Source organism: Rhinolophus sinicus, chromosome 3 (genome assembly GCF_057876585.1).
Source record: "Rhinolophus sinicus isolate RSI-liver-muscle chromosome 3, RSI-T2T, whole genome shotgun sequence".
NCBI classification, from domain to species: Eukaryota; Metazoa; Chordata; class Mammalia; order Chiroptera; family Rhinolophidae; genus Rhinolophus; species Rhinolophus sinicus.
In genome coordinates, this window is record NC_142503.1 from 202,183,735 (window position 1) to 202,211,083 (window position 27,349).

A 27,349-nucleotide genomic window follows, 5' to 3' on the forward strand; every position below is an offset into this window, starting at 1 on the left:
CTGTTCAGGCCGCTATAACAAAGTAACACTGACTGAGTGGCTTATTTCGATAGAAGTTCATTTCTCGCTGTTCTAAAGGCTGGAAGTCCCACGTCCAGCCAGGGGCCCCGCTAGGGAGTGCCTGAGCAGAGCCCTGCTGTGAGGAGGACCTGGCCCGCTGGGCCCTATCTGAGACTGTTCTGGGAGGCAGGCTCTTCAGTCTGGCCTGTGATGGAAGGGGCAGCCCCATGGCCTCCACCATCCCTTCAGGGTCGTTCTTCCATTGCCGTGGACACGAGGTCCTGCCTTCTTCTCAGATGGCTCAGTAATCTCCCCACTGTCTGGACGAACAGCTCTTTGGTTCTGTTGAGATGGCCCGTCCATACTAACGCCTGGTCAAGTTTGTCCACAAGTATAGCAGATACACTCATGCATAGCACATAATTCTTGATAATGATAATAAGTGACCCTGTTACAGGTTTACGTATTTAGTACAAATTTATCATTTTATTTTCAAATGATTTTAGTTGTGTCTTCATTCACCTTAGTTTGTTAAAAAATGTACTTTTTAAAAAAGATTCTATTAATAGAGTGACCACCCACTAATGTGACATATAAGTCACGCTTCTGACCTTTTATTATTTTTATTTTTTATATATTTATTTATTTTTCTATAATAAGTGTTGTTTCCTTCCCCCCCTTAATTTCTGACTGGAAAGATAACTCAGCATTGGGCATCATCTTTGTTTTTTATTTATTTTTGTTTTTTTTTAAAAGCAGAATTTATTATAGGAATGTGTAATTATTGAATGTCAGGTGTAAACGCATGCGAGGTCTGACAATTAAGTTATGAACTCATCCTAGAAAAAGTGCTACATCCCTCATTGCTGAATATCACTACGGTCACCGTTGAAGTGCTCCCATTGGGAAGCTATGACCGATGCCAGCACATCGTCCACCCTTCAAAGCATTTTTGGAACTCTTTTTCTGGAATGGCCATCAGAGCTGTCATCGTATTACCCTTGATGTCCTAAATGTCACCATAATGTCTTCCTTTCAATGTTTCCTTTCCCATGGGACTTGGTTATTAGAGCTGCTCCCGAGTCAGCTGCCTGACACCATGTACTGAGTGTGTGTGTGTGTGTGTGTGTGTGTGTGTGAGCACCAAACCTGTGCACTGCCTCGGCCAGGCAGCAGGACCCAGCTTTACAGCTGCCACAGGCCGACGACAGGCCTTCTTCAGCAGCTATTTCACCCCCATTCTGCTGTCACACACTGACACAGCACATGGAGGCTGGAGACACTGATATGACTCATGAAATACTTCAGATCCTGAGATCTACAGATTCCGTCGTGACCCTGTCTGTGAGCCAAGGACCTTTATTTTGTGTGTATGATTAAAGTATTAAAGGGATCCCACCGAAACGGTCAGGACGACGTGGACTTGGGTCTCTGGTTCTTTCTGTCCCTCCATACTCCACCCTAAAAGCAGCCATATTACACATTTAGACCCTGTGTTCATATGTTGTGCCCCCTACACCTGCCAGGTGAGAATGGTAGGACGTCCACCTGTGTATCCCAAGTCCAAGTTATTTTCAGCGCTGAAGGTCTGATTCCCACTCTTTGGAGACTATGAATTGGAAGAAGTGACCTTAAGTCTGTCCAGGGCAATGGAACGAGAGCTCCCCACCACTGTGCAAACTGCAGGACGTGAACCCCTGAGTGAGTCTCTGTGGTGCCTCAGGTACACTGACCACCCAGGAGGAGGAGCCTGTGTGGTCACTGATGAAAATGCTGCTTTTCTGTAAAGTGAACGACACACAGGGAAACTCACTCAATCTATTAAAAGGACCATTCACACTTTCCATCAGATCAATGACAGAGGTGTCATAGGACTGGCCTGTCCCCAGGGACAGGGACTGGTCTGATGGGTTTGCGGAAAGAGCTGCAAAGTGTCCTTTCCTGTTTGTCCATCCTGTTCTGTCTCCTTTCCTCCTTTGCAGATGTCTTAGCACTCAGCTTCCCACCCGTTCTCTCTCTCCACAGCCAGCAGTTCAGCCATCACTACACGACTCTTCCAGGGTCGTTCAAAGGAGGAAATGGTTGAAAGGTTGGGGCCAAGGGCAGGCTCCCCAGGATATCCCACAATGAGGTATAACTATTTAGAATGAGTGACTTGAAAGGCAGCCAGAGCAAGAAGGGCACATGAACCCTCCATTTTGTCCTCAAATGAAGGAAATAAATCTCCCGTTTGTAAGGGGCTCTCTTTGCTCCATGGATCGTTCCTATGATATCAAGTTCTTGAATCCAAAATAGAAGAAATTCTGAAAATGTGATACATGATGAATCTTCAGATGGAGAGACGGACTGAACCTGTTACTGGACACTGATGCCCACACACCATCCTTGGAACAGCAAGGTAGGGGGGAGATTCTGCTCCAGGGACAAAAGCCACACAGGGATGGATGGGACGTGTAGGGACCTGCCATGAGCCCCAAATGCAAGGGATGCAGCTCTGATGGTGGAATGAGCCCTGCAGCCTCTGGGAGACGCACAGCCCTGGGGACACTGTGATTTAGACCAAGTTCGGCTCTTTTCCTGAACAGTAAGAGGATAAGTCTGCCTTTCAAACCCGTGTTGTGATGTTTTGGGACAGTTTCCAGAGACACCAACATGCAGGTCCTACACGTCCACACACGACTGTGGATGCCTGTGTTCTCATGACTCTTAGGGGCGGGGACATATGTCAGGGCTTCTGTGTTCTCTGTCCTCCATTCTGCTTCCTGCTGTGACCCTTAGACTGTAATGCAGTTTATCTTCTCTGACCACAGAGAGGGAGCCGCCTGCGACTACTCAAAGGAGAAGGTTCTGGCATCTTTTGAGGACCCAGTTCAGGGACGTCATGTTCAAAACCACATTCATGGTCACATTTACACCATACAAATAGGAAAACACTACAGAAAGTTTAGTTATTTTTTCTCCTCCTGAAATTGGTTTGCCAACACAGAGTGAAAATATTTCATAGATGATTGATCAAAGCAGTTCCTTCATCTCTGTATCGTTAATCCTAAGTCAAAGAAAGCCTTTGAGCAGCTCTCACTGTTGTCTCCTCAGCCCCGCACAGCTGCCCTCTCCCTCAGGGTTTCTGACACTCTAAGGATGTGGGTCGTCTCACTGTGTCCCTCGCACAGTAATACACGGCCGTGTCCTCAGGTCTCAGACTGCTCAGCTCCATGTAGGCTGTGCTGGTGGACGTGTCCCTGGTCATGGTGACTCTGCCCTGGAACTTCTGTGCGTAGCCTGTGCCACCACTGTTAGGGTTGATCCATCCCATCCACTCAAGCCCTTGTCCCGGGGCCTGTCGCACCCAGTGCATAGCATAGCTGGTGAAGGTGTATCCGGAAGCCTTGCAGGACACCTTCACTGAGGCCCCAGGCTTCCTCACCTCAGCCCCAGGCTGCACCAGCTGGACCTCGGAGTGGACACCTGTGCAGAGGAGACAGGAGTGGGTGGATCCCCCGAGACTGGCCCAGGTCCCCTAATCAGCCAGGGACTGGGGAGCCCCTTACCTGTAGCCACTGCCACCAGGAAGAGGACTGTCCATCTCCAGTCCATGGTGAGGGCTGTGCTGTCAGGACGTCTGTAGGGGAGCGTGTGGCTGTGGGGCGATGCTCTCAGGGCACAGACAAGTCTGTATTTAACCCCACCCACCTGGGCTCATTTGAATATTCATGAGCAGAGGGTTTCATAGCTGAAGACTTGGTCCACGTGAGAGAAGCTCAATGATAAAGGACCATGTTCAGCGGGCGTCTGAGGGTTCAAGTCCTAATCCCTGATGGAGGATATGTGTCCCCTGCCAGGTCCCTCAATCTGTGCAGACAGAGCTCCTCACACTGAGGAACAAACGCCCAGGATGCGATCGTCACTGAGAACCCCCTTTGAATGACACGGAGACCACCCGAGCCTGTTCTGGGCTTTAACCTAAGTGTCTCAAATTGGGGGTCAGGGTGTGTCCCCAAATTTTGAAAATTTCAAATTGGTAAAACCATCCTTGTCATTCAGATTGTTGCTCTAAAGACATCTTGAAGTCATGGAAACCCCATTTTAAACTTGATTTTATTGCCCGTTGTGTTCGGTAAATTCTCCCAGTAGGATATTTACAGACACTTCAGCAGTGTTTGCACAAACCTTGTTTTAGATGTTTTTATAAAGAGGAAGGAAGCCCTGGGCCCTCAGAGGAAACCCCTTCCCCTCTCCCTCCCCACCTGCTCCTGGGGCTGCAGCCCCTGCTGGTGGGACCTGAGCGCCCCCTGCAGCCCAGCCTGTGCCCTGCAGGGGAGGGTCCTGTCAGGGCTCACAGGGCATGACCTCTAGCGTCTCTAGTCCAGTGTTAAATGTCTGTGCCCTGACCTCACAATGTTCCCTCAGGGACACCATAAGCTTTGACCTCATCTCCGAAAACAGTGAATTGTCCTCCCTAAACCCCAATGACTCTGAAGGTTGTGTCCATGCAAGGGCTTTATGAAACACCCAGGGAGCCCTTTCCCAGGGGCTGCCAGATGCACTGACATAGTCTTGAGTTCCGAAGCTCAGGGGACTTGGGGGCCTTTTATCGCCCTTGGGTTCCATTGGTTGAAGGTCACATCTGACATATATCTGCAGGTGCAGACTCATGGAGCTGATAGCCCATCCACATCTGGTCGTCAGTGGGATACACTCACACACACACCCTCACAGAATCACACACACACACTCAGACTCACATACAGAGGCTGAATTTCGTGTTAAGGAACTCCAAATTTCCCTTACCTCTTTGTAGCTAGCACATGTGCTGTGACCCCACACTGACACTCGGCCTGGGTGTGTGACCTGCCTTGACAAACAGAACAAAAGCAAACATGGCTGATACTGAGGGGACATGGATTGATCCCATTGAAATAGTGTTCAGGGAACCAGGGCTCCTGTCTACCTTCCATTCCTGGATTAAGTGAACCTGATAGGAGCTTAATGAACGATCGGATGCAGTGAAGGGCTAAGTGCACAGCTACCTACTGTGTGTGAGGCGTGTCGCCAGCAGGTAAGAGGCGTAACCTCCCCTGACCAGCAGGGCTTGCTGTCCATTTGATCCCGGGACCAGGTATCCATCAAGACTATAGAAGAAAACACACGGTCAGCTCCCTGGGGAGGACCTTCGAGGGGCTGCTGACCACCTGCACTGCCGTCAAGGAACAGGGAAGGCCTCCTGCATCCATGCCGCCCACTCTAAATAGACCCAGGTCTTCACCCCAAGACCACTGGAGGCTGTCCCTGCAGGTGACCTGAAACCTGGCATTGCCAGGCCCACTGGCCAGGCCACAGAGCAGATGGCTCCAGGTTGTGACAGCTTTCCCAAGGTGACAGGTGGGGAGACTTGCCTTTCATTTCTTCATTAAAATAACCATCATGTACACTTTGTGAAAATGTAGGAAGCAGTTCTCTTATGAGTTAACATTCCCGCACATATTAGTCATTGGCTGTAAGGCTGCCTGGGGAGTGCGTGTCTCTTTCTATCCACCTTCATCTCTGCGTTTCCACTATGACTCCTTTTCAACCTGTGTCCCGCTTTTATTAACTGTCTATTTTTCAATAGGTTGTGATGACACCAAACGCCCTCTTATGCCAGTTTACCAAACCCTGGTGACATTAACTAACCAATGTGATTGCTGGTTATGTCAGCACCTCAATAGTGCAAAAGCAGCAGGCTTTGTTCCTGCCGATGTGAACACCTGGGGGACCGGGGACATGCTGGTGACAGACAGGGTGTGGTATCCATGACAACACAGACATCACTAGGCCTCTTCTGCTGCTCAGTCACTCGGGCACAGGGAATTCTACACAAGCTCAAAGACTGTAGCTACTCAGACAAAGACCCATAAGAAAAACATTCCCTGAGCAATGGAAGCAGATATGACACTGGACTTTCCTGGTGACATATCAGGACAGCATTACAATCAAACTCAGTGGTCTGAGTCCACAATAGGCATGTCCAAACCTCCCCAGGGCTAAGTGACTGTAGCGCCACCTTCTGGGCCCAGGTGCCTGCCAGCTCACCAGGTGTTTGGTGGCCCATCTGCTCCCCTAAATGACTCCTTATTCCCGCTGCTCCCGAGTCAGCTGCCTGTTACCATGTACTGTGTGTGTGTGTGTGTGTGTGTGTGTGCACCAAACATGTGCACTAGCTCAGCCAGGCGGCAGGACCCAGCTTTACAGCTGCCACAGGCCGACGACAGGCCCTCTACAGCAGCTATTTCACACCCGTTCTGCTCTCACACACTGACACAGCACATGGAGGCTGGAGACCCTGACATGACTCTTGTAAGACTTCAGATCCTGAGAACTACAGATTCTACTGTGACCCTGTCTTTGATCCAAGGTCCTTATTTTTTGTGTGTGTGATTAAAGTATTAAAGGGATCCCAACAAAACAGAACAATGTGGACTTGGGTATCTGGCTCCTTCTGTCCCTCCACACGCCACCCTGAAAGCAGCCACATTACACATTTAGGCCCCTGTGTTCATATGTTGTGCCCCACACACCTGCCAGGTGAGAATGGTAGGACGTCCACCTGTGTATCCCAAGTCCAAGTTCTTTTCAGCGCTGAGGGTCTGATTCCCACAGTTTGGAGACTATGAATTGGAAGAAATGACCTTAATTCTCTCCAAGGCAATGAAACAAGAGCTCCCCACCACTGTGCAAACTGCAGGACGTGAACCCCTGAGTCTCCGTGGTGCCTCAGGTACACTGACCACCCAGGAGGAGGAGCCTGTGTGGTCACTGATGAAAATGCTGCTTTTCCGTAAAGTGAACGGGACACACGGAATCTCACTCAATCTGTTAAAAGGACCGTTCACACTTTCCATCAGATCAGTGACACAGAGGTGTCATTGGACTGGCCTGTCCCCAGGGACGGGGACTGGTCTGGTGGGTTTGTGGAAAGTGCTGCAAAGTGTCCTTTCTTGTTTGTCCATCCTCGTTCTGTCTCTTTGTCTCCTTTGCAGATGTATTTGCACTCAGCTTCCCACCCGTTCTCTCTCTCCACAGCCAGAAGTTCAGTTTTCACTATATAAGACTTCCAGGGACGTTCAGAGGAGAAAATTGTTGGGGCCAAGGGCAGGTCCCGAGGATACCCCACAATGGGGTGTAACTACTTAGAATGAGTTACTGAAAAGCAGGCAGAGTAAGAACAGCACCTGAACCCTCAGTATGTCCTCAAATGAAGGAAATAAATCTCCCCTGTAAACTGGGCCCTCCTTGCTCTAGGGGTGAGTGCTCCTAAGGGATCAAGGCCTAGAGCCCCAAAAATAGTGACTATCACCTTATATGATAAAGGGATTTTGAATAGGTGATACATTACGAATCTTCAGATGCAGAAACTGAGTGGACCTCTTGTATGAACACTGATGCCCACACACCATCCTTGGAACAGCAAGGTTGGGGGAGATTCTGCTCCAGGGACAAAAGCCACACAGGGATGGATGAGACGTGTAGGGACCTGCCATGAGCCCCAAATACAAGGGATGCAGCTCTGATGGTGGAACGAGCCCTGCAGCCTCTGGGAGACGCACAGCCCTGGGGACACTGTGATTTAGACCAAGTTCGGCTCTTTTCCTGAACAGTGAGAGGGTAAGTATGCCTTTCAAACCCGTGTTGTGATGTTTTGGGACAGTTTCCAGAGACACCAACATGCAGGTCCTACACGTCCACACACGACTGTGGATACCTGTGTTCTCATGACTATTAGGGGTGGGGAGATACGTCAGGGCTTCTGTGTTCTCTGTCCTCCATTCTGCTTCCTGCTGTGACCCTTAGACTGTAATGCAGTTTATCTTCTCTGACCACAGAGAGGGAGCCGCCTGCGAATGCCCAAAGGAGAAGATTCTGGCATCTTTTGAGGACTCAGTCCATGGATGTCATGTTTCAAGTCACCATGATGGTCACATTTACACCATGAAAATTAGAAAACACTACAGAAAGTTTAATACGTTTTCTCCTCTTGGGAGTTGGTTTCCCACACAGAACTGAAAATATTCCAAAAATAATTAATGAAAGCACTTCCTTCATCTCTATGTCCATAACCCTAAGTCAAAGACAGGCTGTGCCCAGCTGCCTCTGTCGTCTCCTCAGCCCCGCACAGCTGCCCTCTGCTCAGGGTTTCTGACACTCTCAGGATGAGGTTACCTCACTGTGTGTCTCGCACAGTAATACACGGCTGTGTCCTCAGGTCTCAGACTGCTCAGCTCCATGTAGGCTGTGCTGGTGGATGTGTCCCTGGTCATGGTGACTCTGCCCTGGAACTTCTGTGCGTAGTTTGTGCTACCACTGCCTCCATAGATCCATCCCATCCACTCAAGCCCTTGTCCCAGGGCCTGTCGCACCCAGCTCACATAGTAGTCAGTGAAGGTGTATCCGGAAGCCTTGCAGGACACCTTCACTGAGGCCCCAGGCTTCCTCACCTCAGCCCCAGGCTGCACCAGCTGGACCTCGGAGTGGACACCTGTGCAGAGGAGACAGGAGTCGGTGGATCCCCTGTGACTGGCCCAGGTCCCCTCCTCAGCCAGGGACTGGGGAGCCCCTTACCTGTAGCCACTGCCACCAGGAAGAGGACTGTCCATCTCCAGTCCATGGTGAGGGCTGTGCTGTCAGGACGTCTGTAGGGGAGCGTGTGGCTGTGGGGCGATGCTCTCAGGGCACAGACATGTCCGTATTTAACCCCGCCCACCTGGGCTCATTTGCATATTCATGAGCAGAGGGTTTCTTAGCTGAAGACATGACCCACCTGCGAGAAGCTCAATGACGCAGGCCCGTGCTCAGTGGACATCTGAGGTTCCAAGTCCTAATCCCTGTTGGGGGATTGTGTCCCCTGCCAGGTCCCTGAATCTGTGCGGACAGAGATCCTGCCACTGAGGTCAAGTCCCGCTCAGAAACCTTTTGAATGAAACGGCTGCCATCTTACCCTGTTCTGGGCTTTGATCTGAATGTCTCCATCTGGGGTCAGTGTGTGTCACCAACTTTGAAAAAGTCAAGTTAGCAAAGCCATCTTTGTCCTTCAGATTGTTGCTCTACAGACATCTTGAAGTCACGGAGACCCCATTTGAAATTTGATTTTATTGCCCATTGTGTTTGGGAAATTCTCCCATTATAGTGGTATATTTACAGACACTTCAGCAGTCTTTGCCCAAATCTTGTTTTAGATTTTTTTTTTAAGAGGAAGGAAGCCCCAGGCCCTCAGAGGAAACCCCTTCCTCTCTCCCTCCCCACCTGCTCCTGGGGCTGCAGCCCCTGCTGGTGGGTCCTGAGCGCCCCCTGCAGCCCAGCCTGTGCCCTGCAGGGGAGGTTGTGTCAGGGCTCACAGGACATGACCTCTAGCGTCTCTAGTCCAGTGTTAAATGTCTGTGCCTGACCTCACAATGCTCCCTCAGGGACACCATAAGCTTTGACCTCATCTCTGGAAATAATGAATTGGCCTCACTAAATCCCAATGACACTGCAGGGAGACCTTGTCAAAGGTTTTATAAAACCTGCTGGGAGACCTTTCCCTGGGGCTGACAGATGCACTGACACAGTCCTGAGTCCCGAAGCTCAGGGGACTTTGGGTGCCTCTTACTTCCTTTGAATTCCTCTGGCTGAAGGTGACATCTGAGAATCGCAGATTGTCTCACAGACCAAACTACCTCTGCTCGTGAATAAATTAGACACACACAGACAGTGGATGATTTTAGCAGTAATGAACCCCTAATTGTCCTTTCCCCCTGAACCTAGCACATGGGCTGTCCCCCAATCTGGCCGTAGGCCTGGGGTGTGACTCTCTTGTCAATAGAACCCCAGGAAATGTGACACATGCACACACTTGGGAAGAACCTACATCCTGGCTCTGCTTTTTGTCACAGCCCTGGGGACCCATGCAGAGGACCCATGAGATGGACCAATCCTGTTCCTCAGATTGTCAGATACGAGGCCCAATCACACTATTGCCCACACACAGCACCGGCAGTGGGCGTCCCTTGGAGAACCCATGTCTGCGGGAGGGGAGGCACCTGAGAATTTGGAGGAGGAGGAGGCTGCACTGTTGTCAGCTGACTCAAGTGAGGCTCCTCGTGTGTGTGTGTGTGTGTGTGTGTGTGTGTGTGTGTGTGTGTGATGTTATGTATCCTTAGGATTAAACACCTGTGAGGTGGTCCCCTGGGTCTGCCTGTGACCTCCTCAAAGGTTCTCCCATGGTCAGCTCACTTCCCTGTGACCCCCCCCCCTTCCTGCCTGCAGCACCCACAGTCTCTTCCTGACTCTGTTACCCTGGTAACTGTGCCCCCTCCCTAGGTCTGTCATAGGTAAGAATTCCCACCCACCACTCAGAATAGGGTTCTGGAAAAGTTCTTCCCCTGAAGGGTCTGCCTGAGGGAATTTCTGGGTGGATTTCTTAGTGTTTGTCCTCCACTCCCCCTGTCAGGGACATGAGGGGACCCACATACATCCTCCCTGGAGAACCTGGATGTGTCTGGAGGGAAAGCCCCCAGAAGTGTGGGGTGTGGCCCCAGGACCCCTCCCCCATAGGAGCCCACCCGTGTGCTCCATCCACTCAGAATACTCCCCTGGAAGTGCTCCTACCAGCTTGAGTCTCCAGCAGCTTCTGCTCCAGGTGAGCAGAATCACCTGCACTCTGGATGTGCCTGTGTTTCCAGTTATCACAGTGGAGGCTGTTTGTCATGTGGGAGACCCTGCTCTCTGCACCATTTGTCCTGCGAGGCGGTCTGTGGGGTCTCTAGTCCCGCTCCCCACATAAGAATGCAGGACATGGTGAGGCCAAAAAGGAACACCCACGGAGCCATAGGTAGGGGAGTCATACCACTATAGTCTCGCTGGAGGCTGGATTCACACGACATACGACCTGCTGTCCGCTTTTCTGCCTGCCAACCGACCCCACTTGCTAACAGCAATCCGCTCTTGCTAGCTCAGCCACCATCTCCTTGCTAGCCCCTATTTTATGCGAGTGTAGCCACAGCAGTTATATTACTGGCCAATGGCTCACTGGTTACAGTTGACAGTCAACTAGTCACAGCTGATGGCCAATCACAGTTGATGGCCATTTACTACCTGAGCCAGCACCTTTCCCTGTGAGGCCGAGAGCCTGGAAACTGCTTTCTGGGGCTCTGTCCCCACACTGTTCTTGCAATTTTTATTCTGTGATGGGTTCAGGAGACAGACTGATGTTTATTGTTACTAGGTTCTCTTCTAAGAATGGGAGTGTTTATTTCCAAGATCTTTATGTTGGTGCAGAAAGCAGATGGACCTTCACAGGTCATCTCTGACCTGTTACTAGAGGTGGGAATCTCACCTCACTAAGAGTAAGAGACACCTGGATAGACAGAATTGAACATGACGTCACCGAAAGTCGTAGCAATTTCAAGTCCCTCCCAGGAAGCTGGAACATGGAAAGTACAACAGGCCAGGAACCTGTTAAGGCTCAGGTGATGTCACATGTGGAAGGGCATCCGGGCCCCTGGCTGGACCCAGGAGGTGCCCCTGCATCCTCACACAAGGGACAGGAGCTCCCACTCCTTAATCACAAGCCAAGCAGTGAAAACACTGTTTCCCAGGTGGGTGCAGAGCAGGGTGGGGAGATGGAGGTGCCCTTGGCTTCCAGGATGCACTGGACACGCGGCCCCAAATCCCATCTGAGAGGCTCTGATCCAAGTGTGAGGACGTCACATTAGCTCTGCCTTCTGAAACCTGTGGCTGTGTCACGATAATCAGGAATGTGACTTATTTCCTTCTGGTCATGAAACCTGCTTCACAGATGTTTGTAACTGGGAACCTTGTTATGAAGTTAATTCTATCCCTCTTATTATTCACAGGTGGAAGCCCTCAGACCCAGTGGCCTATATGGGAGAAGGGATTATAGGAAGTACTTATGGTTAAGTGAGGTCATAAAGTCGGGGTCCTCATCCCCTAGAATCTGTGGCCTTATAAGAAGAGGGAGAGGAAGAGAGATGTCTGTCTCTGTCTCCACCACATAGATTACAGTGAGACGTCAGCTGTCTGCCATTCGTACAAGTTCCCACTGGTAATTGATTCTCTGGCTACTTGACCTTGGATTTCCCAGGCCCTGAATGTGAGGAAATAAATTTCTGTTGTTTAAGCCACCTGGTCATTGGTTTTGCTATGGCAGCTTTAGCAGATGGAGATTGATATTTGGTACTGAGGGTGGGGAGTTGCTGTAACAAATACCTAAGAAGGTGTTGGTGACTTGGGAAGCAGGTGATCGGTAGAAGGTGGAAGACTTTTCAAGTGCCCACGTGAAAATTCCAAGATTGCTGTGACGGGACGTTAAAGGTGACTGTGCTGAGAGCTCAGAAAGAAGACCGGAGAGCTGTCGAGAAGGCTCCATATTCTAGGAGAATACGTAGGTCGTCATGAACACAGTGGGGGTTGAAATGTGGACCTAAGAAGCCACCCTGCTGAGGCTCAGAGTGAAATGAGGAGCAGGTTATGGGTCCCTGAGGAATGTGATCCTTGTTGTAAAGTGTCAAAGAGCTTGGCTGAGCTGTTTTCTGTGTTATGTGGAAGGTAGACCTTGTGAGCAATCGGACTGGGTGTTCAGCTGAGGAGATTTCTAAGCAAAGTGTAGGAGGGGCTTGGCTCCTCTTACTGCTTCTTAGTAAAATGTGAGGGGAGACAGATGGGTAAATGGTGACAGTATTAATCAAATGCTAATCTGAATTTGGAGATTTGAAACAACGTCAGCCTATCCATATAACCAAAATCAAGAAAGCTTGCTGTGAAGATGGCACAAAAACTGTTGCTGTAAAACCCTTTGATAAATAAAATCATGGGCACGCCTCACTGGTTTCATCAGGTGTCTCAGTATAAGCCAGGAGTAGAGATGGGGTTATACCAGCAGACACTGTCATTTAATCATACACAGGGACAAGGGGTGTGGCAGAAAGAAGGTTTATTTGGATTCTACAGAACAGATCATAACTCATATTGGCAGTGAAGATGCAATATCATGTAAGTAAAGGAAATAATGACCCTTAGAGGTCATCAGGGCTGACTCTTTGATTTCAAAGATTTAAATGATCTTCTCTATTTCAAAAGGTGACACAACCAGGAACCACAGCCTTGGGGTGGGACCCCCAAGGCAGATTCTGGTACGTGTGACCCCGCATTCACAGCCGTGGTGAGACAGCCCTAGTCGGTCCATAAAGTGAGACACCACTTCAGTGGAGTCAGGACATGGGACCGCCACCCCGTTGGGTACAGAATGAGGGGCATCCAGCCAAAGAGGACTGTTTTCCAAATTTAATATCACATGGGATGCCTGGAAGTCATTGGACCAGGTTGGGGCCCATCAGTCCTTCCTTCTCTCCTGTTCATCACTTTCAGAGCGGGAATGTCTCCCCTATGCCTGACCCACCATCACATTTTGGAATCATGTCACTTGTCTGGATTCATAGGTTCACAGCTGGAGAGGAATTTTGCCTCAGGATGAATCACAGGTCACGTCACCAGGATCTGATGACACTACACTTAGGTGAGACTTTGGACCTTAGCCTTAGAGCTGGTGCTGAAATGAGTAAGAATGTTTGGATTGTTGGGTAAAGTTACTGTCTTTGTCATGTGGGGAGGACATATATTTTGGCGATCATATATTCGGGCATATAATTTGTAGGATATTTTGGGTCGAATTGGGTCCTCCCAAATTTGTATGCTGGAGTCTTAATGCTCAATGATGGTGTGTAAAATAGGGCTTTGAGTCGGCAAATAAGGTTACACGAGGTCAGCATGTGGTGGTAGAACTCCTATAGGTTTGGAGCATTGTACAAAGAGGAAGAGAGAGATCTCCCTCCATCATAGAAGGCGTGTAAGGACTCAGTGAGAACATGGTCAGCTGCGAGCCAGGTCAGACCTTTCACCAGGACCTAAATCAGCCGGGACCTTGATTTTGAACTTTCCAGCCTCCACAGCTGTCATAATCAATTACTGTTGTTTCTTCTTATAAGAATATATCTTCTACTAACACATACATTAAACACATCTGTGTGTACTTGTGTGTGTGTGTGTGTGTGTGTGTGACTGTGTGTATGACAATAATAACATGGCATAAAATAAAGTCATTTATTTAGTCATTGTCTCGTAGGAATCCCAGGGACCTGGTCCTCGAGGCCACATAAGATGGAGAAAATCAAATGAGGCACCAGCTCCTTCATCCACAGACACTTAGGCTTTCCTCTCTTTCTTCTCTTTTCTCCTGAGGACACGAGACTCTACATAGGGTTGGGGACTCGGCCTGGGAACCAGCATCCCTGAAAGCTGCTGAGCGAAGAGGGATGTACCATGTTTTGCTGTGTATAATGTGCATCCATGTTTTGGTCCAAACTCTCAGGGAAAAATCTTTTGTTTTAATTTTTTAATTCACAGTTTTCTTTGTTTACTTACAGGTACTTGATTTTGTATTACAGAGGAATTTCAGCATTTTAAAAACATATTATGGTACAAGAAATTTCACATAACAAATAATTACAAAACACAGACCGGATACGAGGTACAAGAACTTTTATGTACTGGCAACAACTCTATGATATTTCTGCATCACAGAAGGCCAGGATCTCTTCATCGTTGCAAGTTCGTCATAAGTTCAGCAACATTGACTGTCCTGTTCCAGGGTCTTATTTTCCATAAGGATGGTTTTATGGATTTGTAGTGTTACACCATTAATTCACAAACATAAATAAAAGAATCAAAGACATTCATACAGATACGGAGTTAGTCCTTCCCGTGTATAATGCTCATCCTTGTTTTTCCCTCACACATTTGGGCAAAAAGGTGCACATTGTACATGGCAAACTGTGGTTTATGTTCTCAGGGTCTGTGGGAAAACAACATTGGAGATTTACATTCCAATTCAGATTAATTTTTTATGCCAAAATTTAACTCTTCCTAATGTTATACAAATAAACATGTGGTATTCATTATTATGCTATATTATTATTATTATTATTATTATTTTAGCTGAAGATTCCTAAAACTACCAAGACAGGAACCTACATGCTGAGAATTTGCTTCAGTGTCAGCTGTGACTCCTACTCTCAATACAGACCCAATTTAAGAGATGAAGGAAAAAAAAAAAAAAAAAAAAAAAAATATATATATATATATATATATATATATATATATATATATATATATATATGCCATGTGTAAATATCTACTGTGTTTGAATAGTTAATACAGTATGTCATGGTTTAGAGTAGATGCAGTGGTGAGGTCTCTAGTGGTACATATTTTTAATAAAATTAAGGTGGCTACATGGTGACAGGACACTCTCTCCCTTTGTCCCTCCTTCCCTGTGACACCTGCCCTCAGGCTCCTTCCTGATCTCAAATGTCACAAGTGCCCCAGGTGATAGGAGCACAGCCTCGTGGACCCTGAGCGCCCCCTGGTGTCCTGAGCGCCCCCTGGTGTCCTGAGTCTCCCCTGCAGCCCAGCCCCCTGTCCCCTGCAGGGAGGTTTGTGTCTGGGCTCACATTGACTTCCCCTCACTGTGTCCCTCGCACAGTAACACACGGCCGTGTCCTCGGAAGTCACAGAGCTCAACTGCAGAGAGAACTGGTTCCTTGAAGTGTCAGCAGTGATGGAGATTCGGCCCTGGAATGCTGGGTTGTAGCTTGTGCCCCCTGTCCAGTACCCCATCCACTCCAACCCTTTACCAGGGCGCTGGCGGATCCAACTCCAATAGTAACTGCTGGTGACAGAGCCCCCCGAAACAGTGCAAGTGAGGGACAGGGTCTGCGAGGGCTTCACCAGTCCTGGGCCCGACTCCTGCAGCTGCACCTGGGACAGGACACCTGGGGACAAGGAGAATCAGTCTGTCACTCACGTGCAGTCACATCCATCCCACAGACCCGTGTCTCACACCTGAGACCCGCACCTTGGGGGGCTGTCACCAGGCACAGGAGAAGACCCAGCAGTGCCATCTTCTTCTAGACCACAGCTCTGCCTTCCCCAGAGACCTCAGCCTGTGTGAGGAGAGAGCTGGGAGCTCACAGCCCCAGGAGGGTTTTACCCTGGAGCCTGAGGAGAAATTTGCATGTGGGGCAGCCTGTTCCTATAAGTGGGGAGGGACTGAGTCAGGCTCCTCTGGTCCTTATGGGGCCCTGTAGGGTCTCTCTCTTGAATTCATACAGCCTCTGAGTCTGGGATGAAAGAGCACATGGTCTATAAAATGGATTGAAAAAGGTCAAAAACAAGCAAGCCCTACTTTTCTGTGTATAGAAGAAATCCTGGAGCAGTTGAATATATCACCCATGTTTTAATACTTATGGATATTTGTAATAATTATTAAAATGATTAGTATTATGTGCAGACACATTATTTCAACCAAAACATTAAATATATTTACAGTTCCTAAATGTTCACAGATAAAAATTCAACTACAATAAAATTTCGATGTCAGCTTTATTGTAAATATATCAGAAACACAAACAGCCCTCCCACGCCTACTTCTTTTGAGCTCATATGACTTGATTTTTCTCTGAGTAACTGATTCCCTGCACAGTCAGGGTTGGAGACTAATCATTAAAGAAGTTGGATATTCATACTGTGGTTTGTCTCACTTCTTGATAAGCAATAAATAATCTTTCCATATTATATACATTGTTTCATAAGATACCTATCTTAGTATACTTTGTAATGTGGATTTTTATATTAATTTTCTTGAAATAAAATTTTAAGCATGAAAAATTACATTTTCTAAAATTGGCACATGCTTTTTTAAAGCCATGCTTTGTGTGTCCTATCTATGAAACCCTTGGCTTATCCAAGGTCCCACGTATTCTGCTCCATTGATGTGTGTCTCTCCCTCCACCAATGCCACACAGTCTTGATTATTGTAGCCACATCACAAGTCTCTTCCCACTTTCAGAAATTATTCAGTAGTAACTAAAATAACAGGACACTTGGCAGGGTTGGATTCTGGAGCATCCTGAGAAGGGCTGCAGACAGACCTTTGTCTCCATGTCAATCATCTGTAGGTCCCAGGAAGCCCACCTCCTGGTCTGAGGACTGGGGCCCCTCCTTCCGTTTCTGATGGACGTCAGGGACAGGTGGTGTCGGCTGTGGGGTCACTGATGACTCAGGGACATGTGCTCATGACCTGCAGCTTCCTCGTTCACCACTGTCTATTCTGATGCCCAGGGCTGGGGTGTGCTGACTGCTGGCCCTTTGTGACATAGGTTAAAGGTCAGTGAAGCCCGTCCCAGGACAGGGCTGAGCCTGCTCTCTATCTTCTCAGCTCAGGGAGGGATCCAGAGTCTGGGCTCAGCTCCAGAGGCAGCTGGGCAGGTGCTCTGACCCCACAACACTCCAATCCTTAGAGAGACACCTACCTCTGCCCACACTTTAGGACAGGAAATGTTGACTCTTTCCAAAAGTGGTCACAGAGAGCAGCACAGAGACACACACAGGAAACCCCCCATAACACTGATGTTTCCCAGATGGCAGAGCCCAAGCGAGATAGCCAATCGTGAAGACAGACAGTTACAGGACGTCTCTAAGGCCCCCCCTCAATACCAGACCTTCCTGCTTTAGTGCCAATTGTCTGCGTTCTTCCATGAGATGTCAGTCAGGCACGGCCACCAGAGGACACACAGGAGGGGACCAGGGGAGAACAGAGTTTATCACACTCACAGGTCCTACAAACAGGAAGCTTGGGGCCACGTGAGACCACATGGAAGGACCAGGGTGGTCAGCAGGCAGGAGACAGGGAGTGAGGGGCAGCTGAGGTCCTCGTCTCACTGGCCTTTCCCTGGGAAAGGAGGGGCAGGCAGGTGATCAGCTTTGGATGGACCAGGTGAGTAATGTCAGTAGCTCAGAGATGAGGGGCGTCTCCCTGTGCCGGGCACCTGGGCCTGGGATGATGAAGGCAGAGGGAGTGTGTCCTGGTGTGCGGGCCAGAGCGAGGCGGTGCTCTGGGTGGGTTAGTGTGTGTGTGAAAGGCCTGCTCCAGCCTGGGCTGTGCTGCTCTGAGGACTGGGAACCCACGAGGTGCTGTCTCTCCCCAGCAGGACAGGTCTGTAAAGATGTGGAAACATGGTAAGTAGATAAGGTGATAAAATGCATGAACACACACGATGCAGGAAGTGCCTGTCTGCTTTCCCAGCAGCTGCTCCTTACCCGGTTCTTTCCCCATTTTATGCGGGAAAACGATCATAATTTATCCTCTACTATGAACCATAGAGACAGGCCTGGGAAACAGAGTCGTACCCCCAGGAATCTCCTATTCAGAACCCTGAGCACACCAGGTACCAGCACCCAAGTTCCTCTCCAGACTCGGGGTTCAGCTCCCCTCTGCTTGTCATCTCGGGCTCAGGCTTCATGTGGGTGTGTGGGTGGGGGCTGTAGGCTGGACACTGTGTGCTGGGCAGGGGCTCCTATAAACTCGTGGGTCTAGTGTGTGAGTTCTCTTCCCCTCCCCCATGATTCATTTCTGTTTTATAAAGTAGATGAACCATATTTATCCAGGACACAGTGGGGTGGACGAGAGAAGGCTGGTTTTTATAAAAACAGATCTAACAAGTGGAACGGCCTACACGACACAGTGAATTAATCCTGTTCACCTTGCATTAGGGATGCTGGGCCGTCCCCATGAGGAGTGGACACAGAAATGTTCTTCAGGGTAACGAGGGGCCACTTCTGTGGGAAGCTCAAATGCTCCTTAGTCTCTCCTACCAGGACACCCAGAGAGAAATCCAAACACACGTGTTCCCTAAATGGAAAATCTCAGCACTTCTGATCACACCCACCTGCATCGACCCCTCTGAATGGATGTCTTCCTGAGTATGGTGAGGCCTTACAGCAAAGACCTTTACGTGGGTCTAAAGCCGAAGTCACCAGCAGACCACCTGTGCCATGTCAGGGCCCCGTGCAAATCAGTGTGAGGGGCCCTTGTTAAAGTTTAAGAATTTAGTGACACTGAGAGCACAGCAGACACTCTCAGTAATGCACAAATCCTGATTTTCAGTTCTCTTCAGTAGAATGGCTTCAAAATTACCCCCACATCTTTAGCCCTGTTCAGCAAGAATAAATTCTGTCTTTTTCTTGTACTAGTAAATTGGCTCATCCCACCAGGTGTCCTGGTGCAGGATTGTGGAACTCACTGGTCCCCTGGTGGTCACGCTGAGCCACACAGGCTTTAGGAGGCAGGCAGGCTGTCATGATTCCTTTCCTTCCATCAAAGAGTTTGGGATGAAAGGCTGACATCTAAGGTCAGTGTTTCGCTCAAAGAAGAGACGAGGATATGGAGACAGATGATGAGAACACCCTTAGCACTCACAGTTCTTTTTAATTGTAATAATTTGACGATAGCTGTTTCGTTTGATATATCGGGGCTACCAAAATGTATACACATGACTTGTATTCATCTTTTATTATTGGTATGTGTTGAGTATTACAATTTTAATGCAGTTTTTTTCCTTTCTTAAAATGTGTATATATTTTTTGTCACCCTCTGTAGGTTCAATTTTTGTAGCTATTTCTTTAATTCTACAATCAAATTGATTGAAACTTTTATAGAATGTGAGTGAAGATAAAGTAAGAAAACAATATTTTAAAAGTATGTACTGAGATTAATACTAAATTCTTCGCTATTGTTTGTACAACTCCTTAAGTACACTCAGCTCATATGCCTTTGCTATATTTTTAAATCAATGTCCTAAACAATCTTTCAGTTGTGGGTTCCCTGTCAATCCTGCTTCATGTCATTCCCATAACTTTAGCTCACAAATATCTGACTCTGCACATGGACTAGTCACCGTGACATGAAAAGTGACCAACATACCCACTGTGCTCCCTGACCAGTGTCTCGACACAGCCACCCATGAGGTGTCTACTGTGATTCTCGTTAAATGTGGTCCATTGGGGTGTCCTGTGTCATAAAGCTTCTGATTTGTTAGTGGTGCCTGGTGGTCAGCAGCCAGCTGTGTCCCCACCTGACACAGGCCTGTCCTGCAATAGTGCCTGAGTCACCATGAGTCATGTGTTTCCATGACATGTGGCCTCAGCAGGGCCCCCTTCAGACACAGTAAGTGTAACCTCCCTGTGTGTCCACAAATGGACACACATGTTAGATGGATTAGATGATGTGGGGACACGTGAATGCCCACGTAGTTACTGGACCTCCCTTCTGTGACGGTTACTGTGGGAAGAGCTGGGAGTGTGAGCAGAGCTCCAGCCCCATGGAGCTCAGGGTCTGGGACAGAGTGAGTGAGAGTTAGGACAGGAGGTGACAGAAGGTGACGTTGGGGTGGGTTTCAAACTTCACCCAAGTAAATGAGGAATGAGAGGCTAACGAGATGTAGGGAGGACACAGACTGTGGGGGTGGAGGTCCTGGGGCTGAACTTAATCCTGTGGGACGAGGTGTGCCTGTGGGAAGAAGGGTCCTTGTGGGGACAGCGTGGGGATGTGGAGGGCAGAGAGCCTGAGCTAAGCACACAGGGACATTTACTGTGCTGTCATCTTTCTTTGTGAGTAATGTTTCCCAACCACAGGGGAGACGAGAGCCCTCAGGTTGGTCTCTGTTGAGAAATAAAAGCAGGACACTCAGGATGTCAGTCAAGGAAAGAAACCAAGTCACTAGTGACATGTCATTGTAAACAGTGTTTCCCCTTTGTGTGTTGGCTGCTGAGAATAGAAGAAATTAGAGTCACAAAGATGGTCCAAAAGTTGTCCCTGGGGCAGCTGAGAAATTTCAGAGGAAATCTCTGTCCCCACAGGAAGTTTCTTCCTCCCCAGGTCCCCACCTGCTTCTGGGGCTGGTCCCTGTGCTGGGTGTGTCCTGAGCGCCCCCTGGTGTCCTGAGCGCCCCCTGCAGCCCAGCTCCCCTGTCCCCTGCAGGGAGGTTTGTGTCTGGGCTCACACTGACTTCCCCTCACTGTGTCCCTCGCACAGTAATACACGGCCGTGTCCTCGGCTCTCAGACTCTCCATTTGTAGATAAGCAGTGCTCTTCGAATCATCTCTCGAGATGGTGAATCTGCCTTTCACAGATGCAGCGTATTCTGTTGTGTGGCCATTAGCTTTGTTTCTAATGAAACCTACCCACTCCAGGCCCTTTCCTGGAGTCTGGCGGATCCAGTCTATATAATAGTCACTGAACGTGAATCCAGAGCCTTTGCAGGAGAGGCGCAGAGACCCCCCAGGAGGTCTCAGATTCCCCCCAGACTCCACCAGCTGCACCTCACACTGGACACCTGCAGACAAGAGACACTGTGCTTAGGAGAATAGACACACACACACACACACACACACACACAGGCCCCCCGTTTCTCCATTATGTTACCATATAAAATGGTCAATGTGAGAGCCCAGCTCAGCCAAAACTTCATGATGCTTCCCCTGGGTTAACTTCTGGAGCAAATGGAAACTGCAGAGACCCTGGGGCTGGGGCTGCTGTCCCAGAGCTGCGGGCACAGGGGCTGGGCTGGGTTTATCAGCACCCGGGGCACCTCATTTGCATGTCCTCCTCCTCTTAGGGACAGACAAGTGGAGCCACTGGGGGACGGTCCTCCATGGACTCGGAGAGACAAGCCCCGCCCTGTGAAAGCCAGGCTTTTCTAGGGGCTGGATAGTCTGTGTGCTGTGGAGTTATCACCGAGGGTGTTAAACACACCACCAGTCTTGACACAAGCTTTAATTTACAAAGACATTCCCCATGCACAGTGTTCCGTGATTTTCCCACTCAGGATGAACTCCCCCTGTGTCCTTGTCCACACGTCAAAGTGCAGGGAGGTTAGTCACCATCTGCAGCATCCTGGGGCTGGTGGCCGGTGGGCACTGCAAGGGGTGCTCCCTGTGTTTTCAACATACAGTCAGTGCCTTTGTGCCTCTGTGGACTGAGATGCTTCAGAGCAGAGGAGGACAGTGGAAAGAAGGAATAAACGCACACAGAGCATTTTAACTTTCCTAGATGTTCTCAGCTCCTGGTCTCGTCATCCATCCTGCCTCAGTGACTTACCGACATTTGTATCAAGTGACTGAGGTGCACACATTCCATGAGCCACTGCTCAACCCGCTGTACGGTGCTGTCACTCATATACCACACTGCCATTACTGTGCACAATCTCTGGAAAACAGGACACCCTTAAACTAAAATGACCAAACCTGATCAACAGTTAAGGCCCTTGGCTGAAGGTCCTCGGTAGTGGACTTAATGTCCAGTACTTCAAGAACGCACCAGTAATCTCCCTGTGGCTGGATTACTGGCAGGACCATGAATTTGTGGGTTTTACCCCCAGTACAGCGCTACCTTGCGGCACACAGATGTGCTACAATCTTGGGAGGGTTCATGGATTATACCCACTTCTAAAGCTTCCATTCCATTACTTCTGTTTGCAGCCTCCTGTGATCTTCAACCAGGACTTTTGGTTTTATTGAAAGAAACGTCAGAGAAAAACTCCTTGAACATGACTGGGAGGAAACTCACGACGTACTTTTAACAACAGATGCAGCAGTTAAACTCCCAGAAGTCAATCGTGGCTGTCGTATCGCACCACAGTCTGGATCCGTTCCAGGTGGTGTGTGAAAGTAGCACACACTGGGTGGTTTATGAACAACAGGAATGTATTTCTCACAGGTCTGGAATCTGTGAAATCCAAGGTGAGAGTGCTGGGAGATTTGATGTCTGGTGAGAGCCCACATCCTGGATGGTTCTCTTTTCACTGTAATCTCAGAGAGTGGATGGGGCAAGGGGCCTTCCCAGTCCTCTGTTGTCAGGTCACTAACCCCATTCAAGAGGGCTCCATCCCATGACCTACGCACTTCCAGTGGCCCCACCTGCTACCACCATCACATTGGGCATTAGGGTTCAATGAGTGAATTTTAGTGGGACACAAACATTTTGCCCATAGAAACAACTAAAGGCTCAATTCATAATTTGACCCAATGGGAAGGTTACTGTAATAGAGCGCCTCCAACAGGACCTGCATAGATCCTGCGGAAGCTTGTCATGTCTGGAAGCAGAAGCTGACCAGAGTTTTAAGAACAAGTTGATGACCTTGGATCGTGGAGAGTTTCCACTTCAGACTGTGGACGAAGATTTCTATCTCTGTTGTCGTTGTTGTTGCTGCTGCTGCTGCTGCTGCTGCTGCTGCTATTACTTACATGTAATCATTCCCGTTTTCTGTGAAATAGAACTGTTTTCCACTCATAATGGTCATTATCCCCTCTTCGCTCATTTGGTATATTTGTTAAGTGGAGTAAGTACTCAGACTCTATTTTGTGATGTTCGACACTAACACATTAAGGTTCATTCCTCCCTCTTCTCCCTCTGTGCACATGTGTGAAATCTGAGGAGAAAGCACGGGCTCTCCCTTGTTTGTTGCAGGTGGGAGTTTGAAACCTCACAAGCCCCTCCTGTGAGCAGGACCCGCCCTGTCCCTCACAACTGAATCACAATAAAAACCCTGAGCCAGTCTCCTTTGCTGGATCTACCGAAGTGTTTCTGACCTGCTGGAAGACCGGCCCTGCTCTCAACAGACACCTCAATGATGGAGGTGACAAACCTTTCACAGTGCGTGTGTGTGAGTGTGCGTGTGTGTGACGTAATCAGTTGTGGTGGGATCCCTTTTCATCTGCGTGGTTTCAACTACCATTGGTGCCACGAGCATGGTGCCGAGTCAATGAGCTCCACCCTTGGGAGTCTTTCTTCTCTGGCTTTGGGTTTATGGTCTCTGTTACCTGAAGCCCAGCACACACGTTGCCCTGCTGCCGGGTTGGACCAGGAGCTGTGTGGTGCTGTGCTTCACTGTTCAGACCAGCAGAGCCTCTTTCTGGGTGTAGGTGACTTAGGGCAGAAGATGTGCTGACTCACTGGCATTCACCCAATAAGTAAGTGGGTGTAAGCGGCCATATTGTGTGTACATGTGAGAATGTTTTCCTCCTATTACAACAAACCTCTATGATTCGGACACTGAAGAGGTAAACACAGAATCATGAAGCAAGAGAGGTTCCCAGGAGGAAACTGCTATATGCAGAGGAAATCCCAGACCCTGACAGGAAACGAGCCCTTAAACACCATCGGCACCTGCTCCTGGGATTGCTCCCTGTACCCAGTGGGTCCTGGGTGCCCCTGGTGGTACAGTGTCTCTGGTGGTGCAGAGTGCCCGTTGGTGGTCCTGAGGAGCCGTGCTGGTTCTGAAAACCTCCTGGTGTTCTGAGTGCCTGGTAGTAGTTCTAGTAGCCCCTGGTGTCCCGAGCGCCCCCTGGTGTCCCGAGCGCCCCCTGGTGTCCCGAGCGCCCCCTGGTGTCCCGAGCGCCCCCTGGTGTCCTGAGCGCCCCCTGCAGCCCAGCCCTGCTGTCCCCTGCAGGGAGGTTTGTGTCTGGGCTCACATTGACTTCCCCTCACTGTGTCCCTCGCACAGTAATACACGGCCGTGTCCTCGGCTCTCAGGCTGGTCATTTGCAGATACAGCGTGTTCTTGGCGTTGTCTCTGGAGATGGTGAATCGGCCCTTCACGGAGTTGGCGTAGTATGTGCTACTTCCATCACCACTAATGTATGAGACCCACTCAAGCCCCTTCCCTGGAGCCTGGCGGACCCAGTTCATGCCATAGTTACTGAAGGTAAATCCAGAGACTGCACAGGAGAGTCGCAGAGACCCCCCAGGCTGCACCAAGGCTCCCCCAGACTCCACCAGCTGCACCTCACACTGGACACCTGCAAACACAGAGACGTCCTGGTCAGAAACTGTCACACATCCACTGTTTCTCTCACTCATATTCTCTCACGTACTCAGAGTCTCCTGTTCTCCATAAATTACCTCTTAAAACAGCAACAAGTAAAACCCAGCTGAGCCCAAACTCCATGGTGTGTCGTCTGTGCTCAGTCCTGATCACGGAATGGGGACACCTGGGGATCCCGGGGCTGGGGCTCCTGTCCCACAGCTGCAGGGTCAGGGCTGGGCTGGTTTTCATCAGCAGAGGGGCCCCTATTTGCATGTCCTCCTTCCATATAGGGAGCTCGGGGTTGGACACCTACACAAGGCGGGGCCTCAGTGCAGGCGTGAGTGTCCTGGTTAGTTGGTGGTCACGTGAGAGTTCAGGAAAACATGATTTATTACACATGACGGTGCTGGAGTGAGTGCTCAGCACCCATTACCTCATTTCACTTGTACGTGAGCACCCAGAACAAGTGACCGAGGTATCAATCCCACCTTCATGTTGCAGAGGTAAAGCTACACACGGCAGCCCAGAGGAGCCGTGTGACGTGTCCAAGGGCACATATCAGCTGAGAGGGAGCCCTGTACCCTCCCCATGGACCCCACTGCTCCCCCATCCCACTCCAGGGCAGGGACGGACATGCCAGGTGAGGTTCCAGAACCTCTTTCCTGTAATGAGAACTTGTGTGATTTTCTACATGGTAGTATTTACCTAAGAATGTGGAGAATCTGGGTTCATGGAGATGTAATTTCACAAGTGTGACGTTTTGCATGTTACTGTCTGTGAGTCTTTCCTCACCAATTGTTCTTTTGTTTCCTTTTAGAAGCTTTAATGATGCTTATTTGTCCATAGTAAACGGCACAGATCAGGAGGATGCAGGTCTTACCTGAATCTACAGGCATTTTATTGGACCTGGAAGCAGGAGCACGAGTAGGAACAGCCCCACCCATTGTCCTCTCGCTGGGTCATTCCCAGTGTCCCACCTGAGGGACTTGTGGTGATGCCCAGCTCAGGGGGCTTCTCGTGCAGGAGACTAGCAGGCAGGGAAAGAGCCACCATGGCAGGGACAAGGGACCCTGTCAGTGGTGTGGAACTGTGACTTCACAGTGGGGAACGAACATGTTTAACTCTTAGTGCAGTCATGTGGGTTTATTTGGAAATGTTCTATTTTGATGCATATGGACAAGTGTCATCTCAATATACAATTGAGTGAACGATACTAAATCCACTGGTGAGTGAACATAGCAGTGGGAAGATGAAAATGTATATTGTCAGCCACATTGTATCTAGTGAAATGTCCACAGGCATGTTCCTCGAAGCAGAAAAGGAAAATAACCCCTTAATTCTCCTCTGACACCTACTGACTGACAATCCACCAGAATCCCCAGTCTGAGTCTGTCTATATTATAAGTTAGATCCCTACCTGTATTTCAAAGTTGATGTCAGTTCTGACAACGTCATGGTGTATCCTCACCCGTCTGCAGCATCCCCACACCACGTCACTGCCCTGTGGAAACAGCCCCCTGGGTCTCCACCAGGACACTGAGGAGGAGGACACCTGCCCTCACCTCCCATCACCGTCAGGCCCAGACCTCAGTGTTTGCCTCCTGAGCTGCACATGCTGAGCTATACGGGCAGCTGGACAGCAGTGAGGGGTGGATGTGCTCTTCTTCCTGGGAGATGATCGTGGGGTCTGGGGACACATGTACCCCTGGGAAAGGGGCCCCGGGCTGCACATCCTGTGAGAGTGCACTCGGTGTACACGTGGTGGTGGTGCCCTCGCCCCTGGGTACCTCTGGCTTCCTGACCTTCAGGGAGACCAAGAAGACGGACGTGTTGACAGGATGCTTTTCTATCCCTGGGACTTGGAGATCCTGAGAAATTAGAGAGAGAGTCATGGAGCTGATGGAGAGGCTGTGGGTTTTCAGTAACCACAAGGGCCATTTACACAGAGTCTCTCTGCCTAGAAGGTCAGGAAAAATCTTCAACAAATTAATATAATAGAATAATTGGTGAAGTCAATTAGGAATACCCGACATCAGGAGGAATCCTGTTAGTTAAGGTTGATTATTCATCTATGACATAGAAGTCACTGCTGTCCCACACTCATGGCTGTTACATGATTATAGGAGAGGAAGTCATCGCAGTGCCTGGTCCTTGGGAACTGTGCACATCACCATGACGACAGCGTATTCTAAATAGGAAAGTACAGTACAGGGGATACAGTCAGCAGGATTGTGAAGACTGTGTAGTGTCAGATGGGTAGTCGCTTATTGGGGGTTCCCTTCATAAATTATATAAATGTCTACCCTCCATAATTTATATAAAAGTCTAACCACTGTGCTGTACACATGACACTGATATAAAACAGTACTGGTCATCAACTATAATTTGATATTTAGTCACGTAGATGTGTAGTGCAGCATGTGGAATGTAGTCAACGAAGTTCTAATAGGAAAAGAAAATGGAGGACACTTCTGTGTTTCCAGAACGTTTAGAAAACAGTTTCTGCTGCGTGAATGTCAGGAGGAGGTTTAAGGAGCACGGAGACCAAACCCTGACAGGACAGCAGCCCTCAGCCAACTCCTCCCGGGACATGAATTGAGCGCGTCCCGAGCGCCCCC

The 27,349-nt window shown here is 49.2% G+C and overlaps 1 gene segment (V, D, J or C); it reads right to left on the minus strand.

The window, feature by feature from the left end:
• Nucleotides 1-3,115: 3,115 nt before the first annotated feature.
• Nucleotides 3,116-3,643, minus strand: LOC109439884 (immunoglobulin heavy variable 1-3-like). The segment is given in 2 exon segments: nt 3,116-3,465; nt 3,549-3,643. Coding segments are annotated over 2 exon segments (396 nt in total).
• Between the last annotated feature and the right edge of the window lie 23,706 nt (nt 3,644-27,349).